Source organism: Hemitrygon akajei, chromosome 4 (genome assembly GCF_048418815.1).
Source record: "Hemitrygon akajei chromosome 4, sHemAka1.3, whole genome shotgun sequence".
Lineage (NCBI taxonomy): Eukaryota > Metazoa > Chordata > Chondrichthyes > Myliobatiformes > Dasyatidae > Hemitrygon > Hemitrygon akajei.
Window position 1 is genome coordinate 171,414,421 of NC_133127.1, and position 19,914 is coordinate 171,434,334.

The 19,914-nt window shown below is 40.6% G+C and overlaps 1 protein-coding gene across 2 annotated transcripts in view; it reads left to right on the plus strand.

The window, feature by feature from the left end:
• The window catches only part of gpr143 (G protein-coupled receptor 143), an 84,456-nt gene that overhangs the window by 2,602 nt on the left and 61,940 nt on the right, over positions 1 to 19,914 (plus strand). For both annotated transcript variants that reach the window (XM_073043998.1, XM_073043997.1), the window contains exons 2-3: positions 12,328 to 12,434; positions 12,619 to 12,713. In XM_073043998.1, coding sequence (XP_072900099.1) covers positions 12,328 to 12,434; positions 12,619 to 12,713 — 202 coding nt within the window. The remainder of the gene's footprint in view (positions 1 to 12,327; positions 12,435 to 12,618; positions 12,714 to 19,914) is intronic.

Consider the following 19,914-nt stretch of genomic DNA (forward strand, 5'->3'; position numbering starts at 1 on the left):
ATGAGCAAAATGGGATTAATGTACAATGGGTAGTTGATAGATGGCATGGGCTTGATGGGCCAAAGGGCCAGCTTTTGTGCGGTATTTCTCTGTCTCTGACTTTGGTCCTGTCCCAGGAATTGAAGATGGATCTCCAATATGCTACTATGATCACTCTTGCTGCAGATATGAGCCTCTGTCAGCAATTCGGAAGCCTGTGTTAAGGAGTTGAGTTCGGCAACTGAGGGATTTAAATTCAGCTATTGAATTAATTAAATCTAATAATAATCTATCATTCATAATGATAATCAGGAGATTACCAGATCTGCATAAGACAAAACTGATACCCAAGCACCTTTGACAGAAGGAAATCTTTGACTCTTGCCTGTGTATTGATGTCCAACTGGTATTTGCAATAGCTTAGCAAACTATAAGTTGTATCATGATAAAATAACAACAAAAACAGATGGAGAAACACAAGTTTCTATGAAAGGTATGAGGTATGTGATTGGCAGGGAGTCCTGATGGGGAGTGGGAGTGGTGTGGGGATATGAAGAGAATGCTTTCTCTTGTGGGAGTTTCTTTAACTGTTTAATACAAAGAATCTGCCCAGTTAAGGCAGAGACAAAGTCAATATTTTTTTCCTCACGGTTGTCATGACTCTTTGGAACTCTCTTCCTTAAATATTAATGGAAACAGTATTTGGATATTTTAAAGACAGATTATCAATGAGTAAAGGGTGAAAGGTTATTCTGCGATGCTGTGCTGTTCAGCCAAAATTGCAGATTGGGTTTGAAGAGCAGAGTGGCCTGTTCTGCTCCTAATTTGTATTTTGGGCAGTAATCTCTGCCCATTGAATCATACCAATTCTTCCTCATTAATATTTTAAAGTTGCATCCAAAATGGGAGAACTGTACCAGAGATTAATAAAGTAGTGGAGTGTGCTTGGCCGGAGGAAAAACAAGAGGAAGGAGCCAACTTAACCCTCACCAATCCATTTGTTACATTCACGACTGGAGAAAAATGACATACTTGCTTTATATGCTTTGCCACACATAAATGCAAGATTCTTTGCAGGAGGGTAATCAAACAAGTTCTCTTTCTGAGTCATATGACTGCTTTTGATCGGTCTCTCCCTCTTCTTGCTACTACCATTGGGCAGGATCAGCAGGAAGCTTGGGTACCACGCCACCAAGTTCAGGAACAATTGTTGCCCTGCACCCATCGGATTCCTGCATGGGCTTCATTTGCTTCTGCACTAAGCTGACTCAGTTTCAGGGACACGAGCTCATGTTCTATGTGCTATTTGTTTACTTTTTTTATTATTTGCATGATCTGAACTCTTTTGCATGTCAGATGTGTGGCAGACTTCGTTGTCTGTGTGTATTTTTGTGTGGATTCTATTGTGAATTTTGTTTTGTGAATACCTGCAAGATAAATCTCAAGGTTATATATGGTGTACCTGCTTTGATAATATATTTGAAATGAGGTGTGATTATGGCAGATAACAAAACTCTTGGTCAATGAGAAGGGATGAGAGGGTCAGGAATGGAATTCTAGAGCACAGCCACCATTAGTGGAATGATTAAACCAGAGGATGATTAAGAGATCAGAATGGAAAGATTGTAAGTATCATGTGTGAGTGTTAGCCTTGTGACGACTACAGAGATAGAGCCAGAGATAGACTGATAACATCATTGTAAGATTTGAAGGAAGAGCGTTTTGCAACCTAGTTGTTGCTTAACAGAGCTAATGAAGGGCACAAAGAGCAGGGATTGTGGGAGAGGAGGACGAGGATTGCCCTAGAGGAAGGCCTCTATCATGATTTGGAAATTAATCAGTACAGTTGATCAGAATCAAGGTGCCTCCACCAAAGAGCAGCGTGGAATTATCTTCAAAGCACAGATTGATACAATACAATAGCGTAAAGTAGTATTTTAAGTGAGAATGCTGGACACTAAATGCTTGTGCTTAATGCTCACATCCCAAGAAAAACTTAAGAAAATCATGGCATTAAATAACATTTTTTAAAACTTTGTTTGAGTATGCAGTAGCTTTTTTGTTTATTGAAATTCTGGAAATGATAGAAATAGTGTTTCTTTTAAATAAGTAACAATCTCCTACCTCGATTAAGCAGCATAGTGTCCCAATAATGTAGGGAATTCTGACAGTTTTCTCAATTTGTTTTTGTTCTTTAAGAGTTGTCCAAAATAAGCAGCTTCCTTTATTAACCTGTGGCCCAATTAATCAGAATCCACCGTATTTGAAAACCACGACTCTGTTATTAACTTATTGTCAAAAATGTTTCTCCCTATTTGATCTGTCAAGACTCTTAATAAGTTTGCATAACTCCTCCTGGATCTACTAATAATGTTGACCATACTTGAAGAAAAGAAGTACAACTTAATTTTTTGGGACATTAGTGTAATATTCACTCCTATAATTGGCATCCTTTCCAAGCATGGTATCCATGCTTATATGCAGTAATCCAAGTGAAGACCCAGCCAATGACTTACAAGTATAAGCATTATTTCTGTTTTTAGTATGCCATTCACAAAGCCAAATTTTCCCAATCTACTTTGTCACGTTCATGAATATTTCCCAACCTCAGTGCCCTTTCCTGGAAAGGACTTATTTCAGACAAGATGTTAAAAGAAAATGCTGAATTAAGTATCCATCTCAAACTCCAATGCTCCCAGTTCTTTTTTCTTCTGTTTCTTTTGCTTTTATTCAAGCAGAGTTTCAAGCAAGGCCAGCATTAGTTACCCTTGAGAAGATGGTGGTGAGCTGCGTTCTTGAACTGCTGTCAACGCCACTCTCAAAGTGGTGAAAGGAGTTCCTGATTTAGACCTAGTGACATAAAAGGGGCACCAGCTGCGTTTCCATCTAGGAGGAGACCTTGCAGGTGCTGGTATTCTTAGAACCTGAGTCCCATGTCCTTTGGGAACAGAGGTTACTGGTTTCAGAAGTGCTGCTGGAATCACTGAGGCGAATAACTGCAGCTCATTTTGTCAGCCAAAATACACCAGTAATTGGGGAAGTGGATATTTAGGCTGTTGGATGGGGTCGAGCAGGTTACCCTATCTTAGATACCATCTGGTTTCGTAGGTATTGTTAGAGTTCTACCTACCTTAGCAATTAGAGAGAATTCCTTCCTACACAGCCCTCTATTTGTTTATAGAACATAAAAAAAATCTTGATGCATGCAAAGTAGGTTGCTGCCTGTCCTACAGTATGTTGTAACAAAGAGGTTGGGATACAGATTTTGTGAAGATTCTAAATTTTTGAAAGTTCTCTCTATCTTGTTTGGGGGCATGAATTATTAAATAATTTCATAACCTGGCAAAGTACACATGAAACAGCTAAGTACTTAATTTCATTTTTAATATCAAGCCTACAATGAAATCCACTTCAAGATCATTGATCAATGGACATGAATCTGATGCAATTTGAAGATGTAGCTCTTGGTGACAGATACATTCAAATGCACCAGAGTCATTCACATTGTGCATTAGTCCTGTTTATGATGCAGCGTCGGTTTGGAAAATAATAAGGCCATGTATGGGGCACAGAATATTTATAACAGTGATGAAGGTAAGTGAAAAACTTTTTCCTCAAAAAAGATTAGGCTTGGCCTATAATGTTATACAGTAGACTTTGGTTAATTGGCAACACGTCAGGACCAGTACATTTTGGCCTACCTAAGTGGCTACCGCAATTAGCTGAAAGTTCATGGAAATAGTTAAAAATATATAAAAAGGACAAATTCCCATTTGACTGAGTACCAAATTATGTATTTAAATGAAATATAGAAAAAATTAGAATATTATCAAAACTACTACAGTACTGTAAAACTGTGGACATTGTTAGTTATTGACAGAGGAATTCATCTGGTGCCTGTGCCGTGTTCTTTTCATTGACTGTTAATGTACAAAATCAGCATGAATATAATGAACTGCCTTCATACAATGCTTTCAAAGATTTCACCTTTCAAATCTTCATTTTCATTGTAACATTCAAAATAATTGTTTATACCTTCAAATTCTTTGTAGTTTCTAACTTGTTGAAATCATGAAATTATTTTCATTTTCATTTACTGCTGTTTCTGGCATTTCTAAGCCTGAATGCTTGAATCTGCAGTGAATGACACAGTTCTGAATTGTCATACTGGTTATTTCATGCCAACTATCAGTGACAAAATTCACTACTTTATGAACACAATCACAAGCAACTGATGCTATTTTAAAAACTGTTTGCTCTAAACATGATGCAGTGTCTAACAACCATGACACACGACTGATTGTTAGAAACTGTTTGGCAACAGTCTCCTGCCTCACTTAAATGACATAGTGTCCCAAATAAACGAGGAGAGTCCCTGCTATTTTCTCAATTAGGTTTTGTTCTTTTTAAGTGTTGTCCCAAATAAGCGGCTGCTGCAATTAACCACTGACCCAATTAACTGGAATATACTATAAATGGCAGAATTGGTTAAAAAGAAAGAAAAATTAAAAACAGAATTTACTGGAAATACTTGTTGAGTATTACAGAATGAGGAACAATTGACATTTTGGATTGAACATTCTTCAACTGATTCCTTCATCACTTTTGAGCAGAAATATTAAGCTGCATCTCTTTCTGAGGGTGTTGCCAGACCAACTGAGTGTTTGTGCTATTTTTCTAATTTGTTTCAGATTTCCAGAATCTGCAGTTTCTTGATTTATTTTCAAAGCCAACTGGTTATAAAGCAATAAGTATGCAGTTAGTTGTTTGGACATTTTTGTTATGATTCCTACATCATGCTTTGAGGAACTACGATTAGGAGTTCCTATGGCTGCACTCTTCTCTTTTCATACTTGTGTCAGAATGTATCCATAAAGCAGGTACAGTAGTTTTTTTTAAAAAAAGTCCCCTGGATGAGTGAAAGGAAAGTAATTTAACAGAATAAAACATAGGATCAGAATTAGGCCATCTGGCCTATCAATTGCACTCTGCCGTTCCATCAATACTCATTTATTATCCCCCTCAATCCTATTCTCCTGCCTTCCAGTAACCTTTGACACCCTTACTAATCAAGAAACTATCAACCTCTCTTGAAATATACCCAATGATTTGGTGTCCATAAGCAACTGTGGAAACAGATTCACCACGCTCAGGCTAAAGAAATTCCTCATCTCTGTTCTAAAGAGACGTCCTTTCATTCTAACATCCTTCTGTCATCTCCACGTCTACTCTGCCTGGGCCTTTAAATATTCAATAGTTTTCAATAATATTTCCCCCTCATTCTTTTAAACGCTGGTGATTACAGGGCCAGAGCCATCAAACAAGCTTCATTCTTAACACTTTTATTCCCGGGATCATTCTCATGAGAAAGTAGGATTTATACTTTTGTACTTTTTATAAAAGGAGAATTTATAGTTTTGTCCTTTTATAAGTTTGACTGGGACCAAAGGTAACTCAACTGAACTAAAGTTCAAGACCAGGTGGGTTGTCAGGCCCATTCTAAAGCAGGAAGGTGTTAGCTGTGTATGCTGCAAATTGCACAAGTCCTCAGAACTACCCTTGCATTCTCTCCTGGGAAAGCAACTTTTTAAAATGGATGGAAAGGATTTGAGGAGGTAGCCTAATCAGGCCAAAGATACTGAAGCAAGAGGTTCCCTGATACTCCATCTGTTTTCTGTAAAATGTGTTTTTACTTATCTTCATCACTGTTGTCAATATTCTATGCTCATACATCTCCTCTTTATTTTCCTTACGAATACTAAATCATAAACAGAAGCACGGTTATAATATCGTCTGAAGCAAGAATTTTCCCAGCCTCACTCGAACCGTTTCCACTGAGTCCACACAGTGAATGGGCCAACAGCATATCTATAGGTTGAAGACTTTGTGAAAAGAATTCCCTCCTGTGGTTTTTGTCTGAATAAATTCATGGACTCGGGGTAACTCCAATAACCCCTCTACATGAAGCAAACATCAGGTTTGTTTGTCTTCTGCTTGATGTGAGGGGGAAGAAGAGGGAATGTCCAGGGTGGGAGGGCTGTGATTATGCTGACTCTGGCAGAGTCCATGGAGAGGGGGCTGGCTTTCCATGTCTTGCTGAGCTGCAGCTTCTTATGGTTTCAGATAGAGCAGTTGCCCTACCAAGCTATGATACATCCGGATATGGTGCTTTCTATGGTGTGTTGATAAAACTGATGGGTGTCAAAGGGGACATGGAATTAGTTTGGAACTTGTATCTATCCATCCCAACACCAAATAAAGTGCACAGTTTTTCCATTACTTTGCAAGTCCAGGTGCACACAATAAAGAGTAAATGTACAGAGGAGCATTTATCTCTGTTCTTGCTCTCCTAATTCGCCTGAACTGTATTGTCTCTTTCAACTTGGTTCTTCCCATAAAGTCTTCTGAAAAGATGAGGATTTCTGGAGTCATTCTTTAAAAAAAAAGAAACTCTATAGTCCACCATCAACTCTGCTTTAAACAAAGGGGCTTCCCTTCGTCCACCATCAACTCTGCTCTCAGGATGAGGCTTTTCATTCCAGGACGAAGGAGATGTTTTCCTTTTTTAAACGAAGGGGCTTCCCTTCGTCCACCATCAACTCTGCTCTCAAACGCATCTCTCCCATTTCCCGTACATCTGCCCTCACCCCATCCACCCGCCACCCCACTCGGGATAGGGTTCCCCTTGTCCTTACCTACCACCCCTCCAGCCTCCAGGTCCAACGTATAATTCTCCATAGCTTCCGCCACCTCCAACAGGATCCCACTACCAAACACATTTTTCCCTCCCCCCCCACCCTTTCTGCTTTTTCGCAGGGATCGCTCCCTTCGCGACTCCCTTGTCCACTCATCCCCCCCATCCCTTCCCACCGATCTCCCTCCTGGTACTTATCCTTGTAAACGGAACAAGTACTACACCTGCCCTTACACTTCCTCCCTCACCACCATTCAGGGCCCCAAACAGTCCTTCCAGGTGAGGCGACACTTCACCTGTGAGTCGGCTGGTGTGATATACTGTGTCCGGTGCTCCCGGTGTGGCCTTTTATATATTGGTGAGACCCAACGCAGACTGGGAGACCGTTTCGCTGAACACCTACGCTCAGTCCGCCAGAAAAAGCAGGATCTCCCAATGGCCACACATTTTAATTGCACGTCCCATTCCCATTCTGATATGTCTATCCATGGCCTCCTCTATTGTCAAAATGAATCCAAACTCAGGTTGGAGGAACAACACCTTACATACCGGCTGGGTAGCCTCCAACCTGATGGCATGAACATCGACTTCTCTAACTTCCGTTAATGCCCCTCCTCCCCTTCTTACCCCATCCCTGACATATTTAGTTGTTTGTCTGTTCTCCATCTCCCTCTGGTGCTCCCCCCCTCCTTTCTTTCTCCCAAGGCCTCCTGTCCCATGATCCTTTCCTTCTCCAGCTCTGTATCACTTTCGCCAATCACCTTTCCAGCTCTTAGCTTCATCCCACCCCCTCCGGTCTTCTCCTATCATTTCGCATTTCCCCCTCCCCCCACTACTTTCAAATCTCTTACTATCTTCCCTTTCGGTTAGTCCTGATGAAGGGTCTCGGCCCGAAATGTCGACAGCGCTTCTCCCTATAGATGCTGCCTGGCCTGCTGTGTTCCACCAGTATTTTGTGTGTTGTTGTTTGAATTTCCAGCATCTGCAGATCTCCTCGTGTAAACTCTATAGTAGTTACTTTGCAATGGATATCATTGTCAACATTACTTATGGGATGGATATGTATTATTCCCTGTCTTCTGTTGTCCCATCCCTCATGTCGGAATTGCAAAGCTGTTTTCTAATGTGGCCATGAACACAAGCCAAGACTATGAATTTCTTGCATCATGACATTTCAGAAGAAAGTTAAAAGTAAGAGTCAGCTAATTTTTACTCTGACACACCAGAACTTAAAATATCTTGGGAGAGCGAAAGAAGCAAAACTTGTACTAAATGGGAAGAAGTTCAAAACTTTCAAAGTAACCAAGTCGGCTTGAAAAAGTCAGTAAATAATTACTATCAACAAATCAGAATCAGATTTAACATCACCGACATATGTCATTAAATTTGTTAACTTTACAGTAGCAGTACAATGAAATAATGATAAATAAATATAGAGATAAGCCTGAGTAACATCAAATATATATATATATATATATATATATATATTATAATAGTTAAGTTAAAATAAGTAGTGCAAAATAACAGAAATAAGAAAATAATGAGGTAGTATTCATGGTTTCAGTGTCTATTTAGAAACCGGGTGACACTTGCCTTCTTTACAATGTGTTGTAGTACCAGAAAAAACAACACACTGGACCACTGTTACACTAAGATGAAGAGTTTTTACTGTGCTGTTCCACGCCCTCACTTCGGGAAGTCTGATCACCTGGCTGTATTTCTACTCCTCGAGTATAGGCAGAGACTGAAGACTGTAGCACCAGCAGTGAGGACCAAGAAGGTATGGACAAGAGAGGAACAGGAGTGCCTACAGGACTGCTTTGAATCGGTGGACTGGACTGTGTTCAGGGATTCATCTTTGAACCTGGATGAGTATGCTGCAGTTGTTACCGACTTCATTAAAACCTGTGTGGATGAGTGTGTGCCTACAAAGCTATACTGTATATTCCCAAACAAAAAGCCATGGATGAACCAGGAGGTTCATTGTCAGCTGAGGACAAGATCCGTGGTATTTATGTCAGGTGACCCAGGTCTATATAAGAAGACCAGGTATGACTTGTGGAGGATGATTTCAAGAGTGAAGAGACAATTCCGAGTGAGGTTGGAGGCGATATTGGATGCACATCAACTGTGGCAGGGTTTGCAAGATACTGCTTCCTACAGACTGAAACTCAACATCGTGAATGAGAGTGAAGCTTCACTACCAGATGAGCTCAACACTTTTTACGCTGGCTTTGAGAGGGAGAATAAAACTACAGCTATCAGGTTCCTTGCCGCACCTGGTGACCACGATCTCTGTCTCAGGGGCTGATGTTAGGAGGGTGAACCCTCGCAGGGCAGCAGGTCCTGATGGAGTACGTGGTAGAGCTCTGAAAACTTGTGCCAACCAACTGGCAGGGGTATTCAAAGACACTTACAGGCCGATAATTGCTAGGTTTACTCTTAGAACCCTTTTTAAACAATGGAATCACATGAGCAATACGCCAATCCTCTGGCACCATCCCTGTCTCTAATGACATTTGAAATGTTTCTGTCAGAGCCCCTGCTATTTCTACACTAACTTCCCTCAAGGTCCTAGGGAATATCCTGTCAGAACCCAGAGATTTATCCACTTTTGTATTCTTTAAAAGCGCCAGTACTTCCTCTTCTTTAATCATCATAGTTTCCATAACTACCCTACTTGTTTCCCTTACCTTACACAATTCAATTTTCTTCTCCTTAGTGAATACCAAAGAAAAGAAATTGTTCAAAATCTCCCCCAAATCTTTTGGCTCTGCACATAGCTGTCCAATCTGATTCTCTAAGGGACCAATTTTATCCCTCACTATCCTTTTGCTAATAATATAATTGTAGAAACCCTTTGGATTTATTTTCACCTTACTTGCCAAAGCAACCTCATATTGTCTTACAACAACACACACAAAATGCTGTGTTCCACTGGCATTTTGTGTGTGTTGTTTGAATTTCCAGCATCTGTAGATTTCCTCGTGTTTGCTCATATCTTCTTTTAGTTTTTCTAATTTCTTTCTTAAGATTCTTTTTACATTCTTTATATTCCTTGAGCACCTCATTTACTTCATGCTGCCTATATTTATTGTATATATATTTACTGTATTTATTATATTTATTGTATCTCCCTCTTTTTCCGAACCAAGTTTCCAATATCCCTTGAAAACCATGGCTCTCTCAAACTTTTAACCTTTCCTTTCAACCTAACAGGAACATAAAGATTCTGTACCCTCAAAATTTCACCTTTAAATGACCTCCATTTCTCTATTACATCCTTCCTATAAAACAAATTGTCCCAATCCACTCCTTCTAAATCCTTTTGCATCTCCTCAAAGTTAGCCTTTTTCCAATCAAAAATCTCAACCCTGGGACCAGTCCTATCCTTTTTCATAATTATATTGAAACTAATGGCGTTGTGATCACTGGACCCGAAGTGCTGCCCAACACATACCTCCGTCACCTGACCTATTTCATTCCCTAACAGGAGATCCAACACTGACCCTTCTCTAGTTGGTACCTCTATGTATTGCTGTAAAAAACTATCCTGCACACATTTTACAAACTCCAAACCATCCAGCCCTTTTACAGAATAGGCTTCCCAGTCTAGGTGTGGAAATTTAAAATCTCCCACAATCACAACCTTGTGCTTACTACAAATATCTGCTATCTCCTTACAAATTTGCTCCTCCAATTCTCGCTCCCCATTAGGTGGTCTATAATACACCCCTATAAGTGTTACTACACCTTTCCCAATCCTCAATTCCACCCAAATAGCATCCCTAGATGAGCCCTCTAATCTATCCTGCCAAAGCACTACTTATTTTTGCACTGCTTATTTTAATGTAGCTATTTAATATACACATACTTACAGTAATTCAGTTGTTTTCTATATTTTTCATGTATTGCATTGTACTACTGCTGCAAAGTTAACAAATTTCACAACATATGCAGATGCTATTAAGCCTGATTCTGAAGTGCATTTATACAGTCTCGAGATTTATCTTCTTGCAGGAAGCCACAAATCAAAGAAACACAATAAAACCCACTTTAAAAATAAATCCACACAACAAAGACCATCAAACATCCAGTGTGTGAAAAAAGAACAAATCGTTGAAACAATAAAAAAGTCAACAAATAATACATCAGCCATTAAACACAGAGTCCCTGAAAGTGAGTCCAGAGCTACAGAGCACCAATTACAGAATCCATTCCTCCTCAACTGTCATCTCTAAAGGTGTCATTGGTGCTACTTTGTTGGTAGATTATCAGCTAGTGACAAGAAGGCTTAAAGGAGTGAGGTAGATCAGCTGGTTGCGTGGTGTCACAACAATAACTTTGTACTCAATATCAGCAAGACCAAAGAACTGGCTGTGGACTTCAGGAAGGAGATGTCAGGGTGACACATGCCCGTCCTCATTGAAGGGTCAGCGGAGAAGAAGGTGGGCAGCTTTAACGTCCTGGGGTCAACATCTCGAGGACCCTACCTTGCACGGAACACAGACACAATCATGAAGAAAGCGCACCAGTGGCCCTCCTTCATCTGAAGCTTTGGAGTCAAAAAGACTTGCAAATTTCTGGAGATGTACAATGAAGAACATTCTGACTGGCTACATCACAATCTGGTATGGAGCCGCCAATGCACAAGATTGCAAGAGGGTGCAAAGGGTTGTACACTCAGTCAGTTTCATGATGGGTACAAACACTCCCTGGCGTCAAGGACAGCTTCTGAAGGTAGTTCCTCAGAAAGACCCTCATACCCTCTTCTTGTTACTTCCATCAGGGAAGTAGCACAGGAGCCTAAGACCTGCACTCAGTAACTTAGGAACAGCTTCTTCCCCTCTGCTATCAGATTTCTGACCAGCTCATGAACACTACCTTATTATTCCTTTTTTCTCTTTTGCACTAGATTTTTGTCTTTGTACTGTCCTGCTGCTGCAAAACAACAAATTTCACTTCGTATATCGGTGACAATAAATCTGATTCTGCTATCAAAATATATCCTGACTTGTAAATATATCACCATTCTTTCATCATCTTTGGATCAATATCCTAGAATTCATACCCAACAGCACTCTGGTGGGCCTTTGGTAGAAGAACTGTAGTAGTACAGGAAAATGGCTCAGCATGGACTAGATGGGCTGAAGGGCCTATTTCTGTGCTGTACTTTTCTATGACTCTAAGATGGCTCATCGCCACCTTCTTAATGACAACTCTGTCAATGCCTATATCTATAACTGGATCAATAAAAAGCGGCTTCTGTTATGTTTTGTTACCTGAAACCACAATCATAATGTTTTTCTCCGGGTTCTCGATGCACAATGCATCACCTAGAACTACAAGATAATGGTTTACACAGTTATGATCAAAGATCTGATACATTCTGGTTCATCTGTTTTTAACTTCACTTTGTATTACTATGTATTGCTCAATAAATAAAGTGAGGGAACATTTAAAAAGTGAGTGGGGAAGCCGGTTCATGTGTAAACAAGTAGAGATGTGTCCATATGTGAAAAGGGTTCTAGTGATATGGTCTAAAAAGAGCATTAGTAATTGCTTAAAAGAGATTGACTTATCGCAGGTTTCCTGCTACTAATGTACTTACTTACTCTGTGTTCAGAATTCTCTCACGACTATCTGCCCCTTAGGTATTATAATCAGATCATCAGTATGGCTTAGCTCTCCAAATTTTGCATCAAGAATCTCTGCTGATGAGACCGAATTGTGGCCAACAGCGTTTTGTGTAGCCAGTGCTGTAAGTAGAAATTGCTTGTTAAAACCTCAACAGTGCTTTTTTCTAATGTTGCAATTAAGATATTAAAACATGTTTATGAAGTAACATTTTCTCTGCACCCTTATTATCTATTTAAGATGATCAATTTGTAAGTTGTTTATCTGATGGCAATAAAGACATTTAAATTTTTGTCCCTTCCTCTCAGATATGGATTCAGCTGTTCTACAGTGCCACATTCTGGTGGTTGTTCTGCTATGCTGTGGATGTTTATCTTATTGTAAAACGATCTTCTGGACTAAGGCAAGTTCACAGAGTAAATAATCTGTAAAGAGTTTGTTAACAGCATCGTACATTGCAGCCAGGAATAACCTTCAACTTGCGAGTTATAGCATTAAAAATTAATTTGCACTTTTTGTAATTTGGGGCTACATTCAATTATTACACCAAAATATACCATAATAAGCTTAAGAATTAGAAACATAGAAAACCTACAGCACAATACAGGCCCTTCGGCCCACAAAATTGTGCCAAACATGACCCTACCCTAGAAATTACTAGGCTTACCTATAGCCCTCTATTTTTCTAAGCTCCACGTACCTATCCAAAAGTCTCTTAAAAGACCCTATCGTATCTGCCTCCACCACCGTTGCCGGCAGCCGATTCCATGCACTCACCACTCTCTGAGTACAAATACTTACCCCTGACATCTACTCTGTACCTACTCCCCAGCACCTTAAACCTGTGTCCTCTTGTGGCAACCATTTCAGCCCTGGGAAAAAGCCTCTGACTATCCACATGATTAATGCCTCTCAACATCTTATACACCTCTATCAGGTCACCTCTCATCCTCCGCTGCTCCAAGGAGAAAAGGCTGAGTTCACTCAACCTATCCTCATAAGGCATGCTCCCCAATCCAGGCAACATCCTTGTAAATCTCCTCTGCACCCGTTCTATGGCTTCCACATCCTTCCTGTAGTGAGGCAACCAAAACTTCTTGCTGAAGTGGTTGCATTGAATGTTAATTGAGTTATTTTTAGTGTTTGTAAAGTCTATTGACAGAGGTTGATTATAACACAATGACATTGGAAACACATTAAACATTTTTAGATGGATAGAATGAGAAAATGTGAGGGAAGTTGGTGGTAGATCTTGTTTATGTGTAAAGAATCAAATGTGTGCAAATGAGAGAAGGGTTCAAGTAATGTCTTTTTTAAAAAATTGTGAATCATTGAAACATGTCTGCTTAATGTGACTTTCCTGTTAGTAATAATTTTCTATTTTTTCTATTATTTCAATTTTCTTTGGCTGCTTCTGCTCTCCTTCCCATCATAATCCTGTCATGTTACATGTCCCACGTTACACTTAGCGAAGGGACTTTTCTTTTGGAGACTTCTGAAAAGCAAACAATAAAATGGTAATCATTCTCCGCCAGTCATGATTCCCTTGTAGCTCCTCCAAATATAGTAATTACCGATACCTCTGTGTCACTGACTAGAGTGGCAAATTTTAAAACTGGAGAGGCACCAAGTTAATTTGAGGATACAATGAACAAAAGTGCTGATGTTTGAGTGCAACATTATGGAGGATCTCTTGGTGAGATAATTAGCACTTGCTGCCTTCAGATATGTTCCTACCAAGCCACAGGGGCATATAATGTACGATTAAAATTGCTCCCTATCACCCATTATGAAATAAATGTTTCATAAGTAATTAGTCCACAGTGATGAAGAGCATTTTCTAATTCTACAACAGGAATCATACCTCATTTTATACAGCAATTCTATTTAGATTGTCTACAACACAGCTTGTTAAGAATACACGTACACTTACTGGCCACTTTATTAAGTACCTGCTAATGTAAATATCTAATCAGCCAATCATGTAGCAGCAACTTATTGCATTACAGTATGCAGGCACAGTCAAGAGGTTCAATTGTTGCTCAGATGAAACATGAAGAAATGTGATCTAAGTGACTTTGACTGTGGAATGATTGTTGGTGTCAGATGGGGTGGTTTGAGTATCTCAGAAACTGCTGATCTCCAGGGATTTTTCACACACAGCACTCTATCTAGAGTTCACAGACGTCACTGTGGTAAACAAAAAATATCCAGTGAACCACCTTGTTAATGAAAGAGATCAGAGGAGAATGGCCAGACTGGTTCAAGCTGACAGGAAGGCAGCAGTAACTCAAGTAACCACATGTTACAACAGTGGTGTGTGCAGAAGAGTATCTTTGAATGCACAATACATTGAACCTTGAAGTGGATGGGCTACAGCAGCAGAAGATCATAAACAAACCTTCAGTGGCCATTCTATTATATACAGGAGGTAGCTAATAAATTGGCCATTGACTGTATAGCTTTAGATAATGGAATCTAAGAGTAATGCTCCGACTCTCTGACTCTTGGAGCTGGTTGGAGCTGATGGAGACCAATCTGTTTGTCTATAGCTGGACTTGGGAAGGCTGGTCAGGTCTGCCTCACAGTTTGAACATAGACAGTACAGTACAGGAACAGGCCATTTAGCCCACAGTTCAGGACCACTATCATCGGTTGTCAATGAACATGAACAAGATTTGGAGGAGACCAATATTTGAAGATTAGATTGGGGTGGCATGGTAACATAGCAGTTAGCACCATTGCTTTACAGTGCCAGCATCACCAGTTGGGGTTTAATTCCTGCTACTGTTTGTAAAAAGTTTGTATATTCCCTCTGTGACCATGTGGGTTTTCCCTGGGTGCTCTAGTTTCCTCCCATATTCCAAAGACCTAAGGTTAGGATTAGTGAGTTGTGGGCATGCTACGTTGGCACTGGAAGCATGACAACACTTTCAGATTACCCCCAGCACAATCCTTGCTGGTACATGTGACAAAGCCAATCTTTAGTATTCTTTCATTCCATTCTGTTTTTAGCAATGTATTTATTAATTTTCGGTTCTCAAAAGCCATCTAACAAAAACTACTAAATCTTTTAGATCAGGGAGATTTCCAGATTGGACACCTGATTTGTGCTGCCAGTTAATCTGTCTGAAGGGGGTGCTCCAGGCAGACACTCAGCCGGTGTTCCATGTGTTTTGTATTAATTGATTGTGTACAGTTCTCATTGCCCCTTTGCACCAAGGGTGTGGGGGATTTGGAAAGGGTGCAGAAGTTGCTTACCAGGATGTTGACTGGCTTAGAGTATGCGAGCTGTAAGGAGAGGTTGAGCAAATTTCTCGTATTCTCTCTGGAATACTGGAGGCTGACGTGATTGAACTTTACTGTAAACAGGGTAGACAACAATGTTCCATCCAAATTTTCTTACAGCTGCGTGGTCTAACCATTGCCCAAAGCAGGACATTTTTACACAGCCTGAAAACGGTGCAGCACTTTAACTGCTTTCTTTGATTATCATCTATACTAAGAATATTGACTAGGCGATGTCAGTGCTCAGCGGGCCTACAGTTTACCAACAATGAGTAACTGACTTCCATTCTGTGTCTGTTGTTACAATTTGTAACAGTGTTGTATCTTGAAACACTGACAGTGCAAAAATGTTGAAGCCCTAAAATGTTTCAAAGTAAAGGTCGTGGTGCACTTATTATTTAGAAAACTTAAGGATTATATTCATTAATGTAATTACAGGATATTTCACAATTATAGTAGCATAATTTAAAAATTATATTTATATTATATAAAATAAAATTCCAGCTGCATAGCAACGAAGGCTGCATTCGTGGGAGCTTTTCAGTTGCTATGCGGCGGTGCACCTGAGCAACTTAGAGGGAACAGAGTAGACAATCTAGCATTTGACATTTCTACCCAAGGGGAAAAATGGTTTTTTCTCTCTCTGGGTAGAAATGGATACCAGGGACAGTGGTGGATGCGGATACAATACCATTTGAAAGTTTTTTCAGCAGATATTCGTTCAGCACTCAAGGATGTGGATCATATGCAGGCAGAGAAGATTGTTTAATTTGGCATCACATTCAGCACAGACATTGTGGGTTGAAGGGCCTGTGCCTCTGCTGTACTATTCCATATTTTTAACCCAATGTTGATCCATTTCTCCAGATTTTCTTTGCTTTAAAATGGTCTTGATTTACAAAATTATGAATTCTGTAATTTTGATTTTTGTACTTTTGAGGTCCTGATACACTCTGGTATCTCTCCCCTTAATTTAATCCTGCACTGTAATACCATAACACAGGAGCAGAATTAGGCTATTCAGCCCATTGAGTCTGCTCCGCTTTTCCATCATGGTTGATTTGTTAACCCTCTCAACCCCATTCTCAGGCCTCTCCATGTAAACTTTGTTATGCTCTTACCAGTAAGTATGTTCTTTTCCTAACCATTTCAGTTCTTGCTTTTGGATAATATTTGTCCCTTTTAAAGAGTTATTTCTAATCATCAGCCCCATCATGAGCAGTTTGAGATAGAGAACTGGATTTACGAGCACAAATTTTTGGGGGGCAAAGTGAACCCTTAGAGTACCTATGGCGCAAGATATTTAACTACACCTTTCCACATTCCTCATTCATCTGCACAAGTGTATTTCCAACAGCGCTAAAGCAGCACCTCCTGGGACAAAGCAGGATGAGTGATTGGTATCCTATCCACAACTGGTGCATAGTTGCTGCAGTGTGAACCATCTACAAATTTCTCCTGCAGCAATTGGCCTCCCAAACTTGTGACCTCTACTGCCACAGATACTAAAAGCTTTTTTAAGTATATAAAGGGTAAAAGAGAGACGAGGGTAGATATAGGACCAATAGAAAATGATGTCAAAGATATTGTAATGAGAGACACAGAGATGGCAGAGGAACTGAATGTGTATTTTGCATCAGTATTCACAGTGGAAGACATCTGCAGTATAATGGACATTCAAGAGTGTCAGGGAAGTGAAGAATGTGCAGTGAAAATTACGACTGAGAAGGTACTCAGGAAGCTTAATGGTCCGAGGGTGGATAAATCTCCTGGACCTGATGAAATGCACCCTTGGGTTCTGAAGGAAGTAGCTGGAGAGATTGCAGAGTCATTAACAATGATCTTTCAAGAATGGATAGGCATTGTACTGGTTGACTGGAAAATTGCAAATGTTACTCTGCTAGTTAAGAAGGGTGGGAGGCAGCAGAAAGGAAACTATAGACCTGTTAGCCTGACATCAGTGTCTGGGAATTTGTTGGAATCGATTGTTAGGGATGAGATTATGGAGTACCTGGAGGCACGTGACAAAGTAGGCCAAAGCCAGCATGGTTTCCTGAAAGGAAAATCCTGCCTGACAAACCTACAGCAATTTTTTTATTTTTTTTTAAAGATTTTGGAAAGGTTTATATGTCCAGGAGAAGAAGCACTTGGTCATATATCCTGTCTCTGATCTGCACTCTGTGTCCATACAGCAATTTTTTGAGGAAATTACCAGCAGGGTAGACAAAGGAGATGCGGTAGACGTGTTGTACTTGGATTTTCAGAAGGCCTTTGACAAGGTGCTGCACATGAGGCTGCTTAGCAAGATAAGAGCCCATGGAATTACAGGGAAATTACTAGCATGGGTGGAGCATTGGCTGATCAGCAGAAAACAGAAAGTGGGAATAAAGGGCTTCTATTCTGGCTGCCTGCCAGTTACCAGTGGAATTAGGTGGAGGAACAGGTAGTGTTGAGGAAACAGAGAGCTTGCAGACAGACTTAGATAGTTTGGGGGAATGGGCAAAGAAGTGGCAAATGAAATACAATGTTGGAAAGTGTATGGTAATGCACTTCAGTGGAAGAAATAAATGGGCAGACTACTAATTAGATGGAGAGAGAATTTAAAATGAAGAGATGCAAAGGGACTTAGGAGCCCTTGTGCAAGATACCCTAAAGGTTAACTTCCAGGTTGAGTCAGTGATGAAGAAGGCGAATGCAATGTTGGCATTCATTTCTAAAGGTATAGAATACAAGAGCAGGGATGTGATGTTGAGGCTCTATAAGGCACTCGTGAGACCACACTTGGAGTATTGTGCACAGTTTTGGGCTCCTTATTTTGGAAAGGATATACTGACATTGGAGAGGGTTTAGAGAAGGTTCACGAGAACAGTTCCAGGAATGAAAGGGTTACCATATGAGGAACGTCTGGCAGCTTTTGAGCTGTATTCCCTGGAGTTCAGAAGAATGAGGGGGGATCTCATAGAAACAATACGAATGTTAAAAGGCATGAACAGATTAGATATGGCAAAGTTATTTCCCATGGTACGGGAGTCTAAGACAAGAGGGCACGACTTTGGGATTGAAGGATGTCCATTTAGAATGAGATGCTGAGAAATTACTTTAATCAGAGGGTGGTAAATCTACGGAATTTGTTGCAGCTGTGGAGGCCAAGTCAGCGGGTGTATTTAAGGCAGAGATAGATAGGTTCTTGATTAGCCAGGGTATGAAAGGGTATGGGGAGAAGGCAGGTGACTGGGGATGACTGGAAGAATTGGATCAGCCCATGATTGAATGGCGGCATAGACCTGATGGGCTGAATGGCCTGCTTCTCCAATATCTTATGGTCTTACAGATAGATGGAAATGCATCAAGTCACAAAACATTCTGGCTTGAAAATACATCCCTGGTCTTCCACTGTCACTGGGTCTAGATCCTGGAATTCCCTGGCCAACTGCAGTATGGGAATACTTTCATAAGAAGGACTGGGAGATTCAAGAAGGGGACTTGCCATGAGCACCTTAAGGGTGACTGGAGAGGGGTGATGAAGTTGGCTCAACTGATGTGCCCCGGTGTTGGAAAGAAAACCCCATATCTTGGACTGAATGCTGTGCTGGCAGGCGTGTAAATGTGTCGAGAGTTCCTGGAGCACTCCGCAGAGAGAGAACCAAGATTGGTGGTGGTCTGCCTCTTGCCGTATAGCCTCCCGACCAATATTGTGTGAGTAGCTGCCGAGCAAGAGGAGGCAACCTCACGGCCTGTCCCTACCACTCTGTCAGTAACTCTGCTCCAACACTTGCGGTGGCACACCCTGTCGCCACTTACAATCACAGGAAAGGATGAGCTTCAAGCTCTGCATAACACCTTGTGCCTAATTAGTTCATTATTCTGCTTAGTCCTGTCGACCCACATCTGCACCATAGCTCTCTATTCCCCATCCATGTGCTTATCCAAACATCTCTTAAATGTTGAAATTGAACCCATAATCCACCACTTACGCTGGCAGCTGGTTCCACACTCGTAGCACCCCCTGAATGAAGATGTTCCCCATAAATATTTCACCTTTCTCCCTAAACCTATGACCTCTATTTCTAGTTTCACCCAATGTCTGTGGGGGAACAAAAAAAACATGGTTGCATTTACCCTATCTATGCCCCTCATAACTTTGTATACCTTTATCAAATCTCTCCTCATTCTCCTACATTCCAGGGAATCTATGGAGCAAGCATTTCACTGCAAACTGCCTTGTGAAAGCTGCCCTTTGAAGTCCTCATCTGAGACCCCTGTAGTGGAAGTTGGACAGTGCTGCCCCCCCCCCCGTCGGGTTTCCACTGGTAATA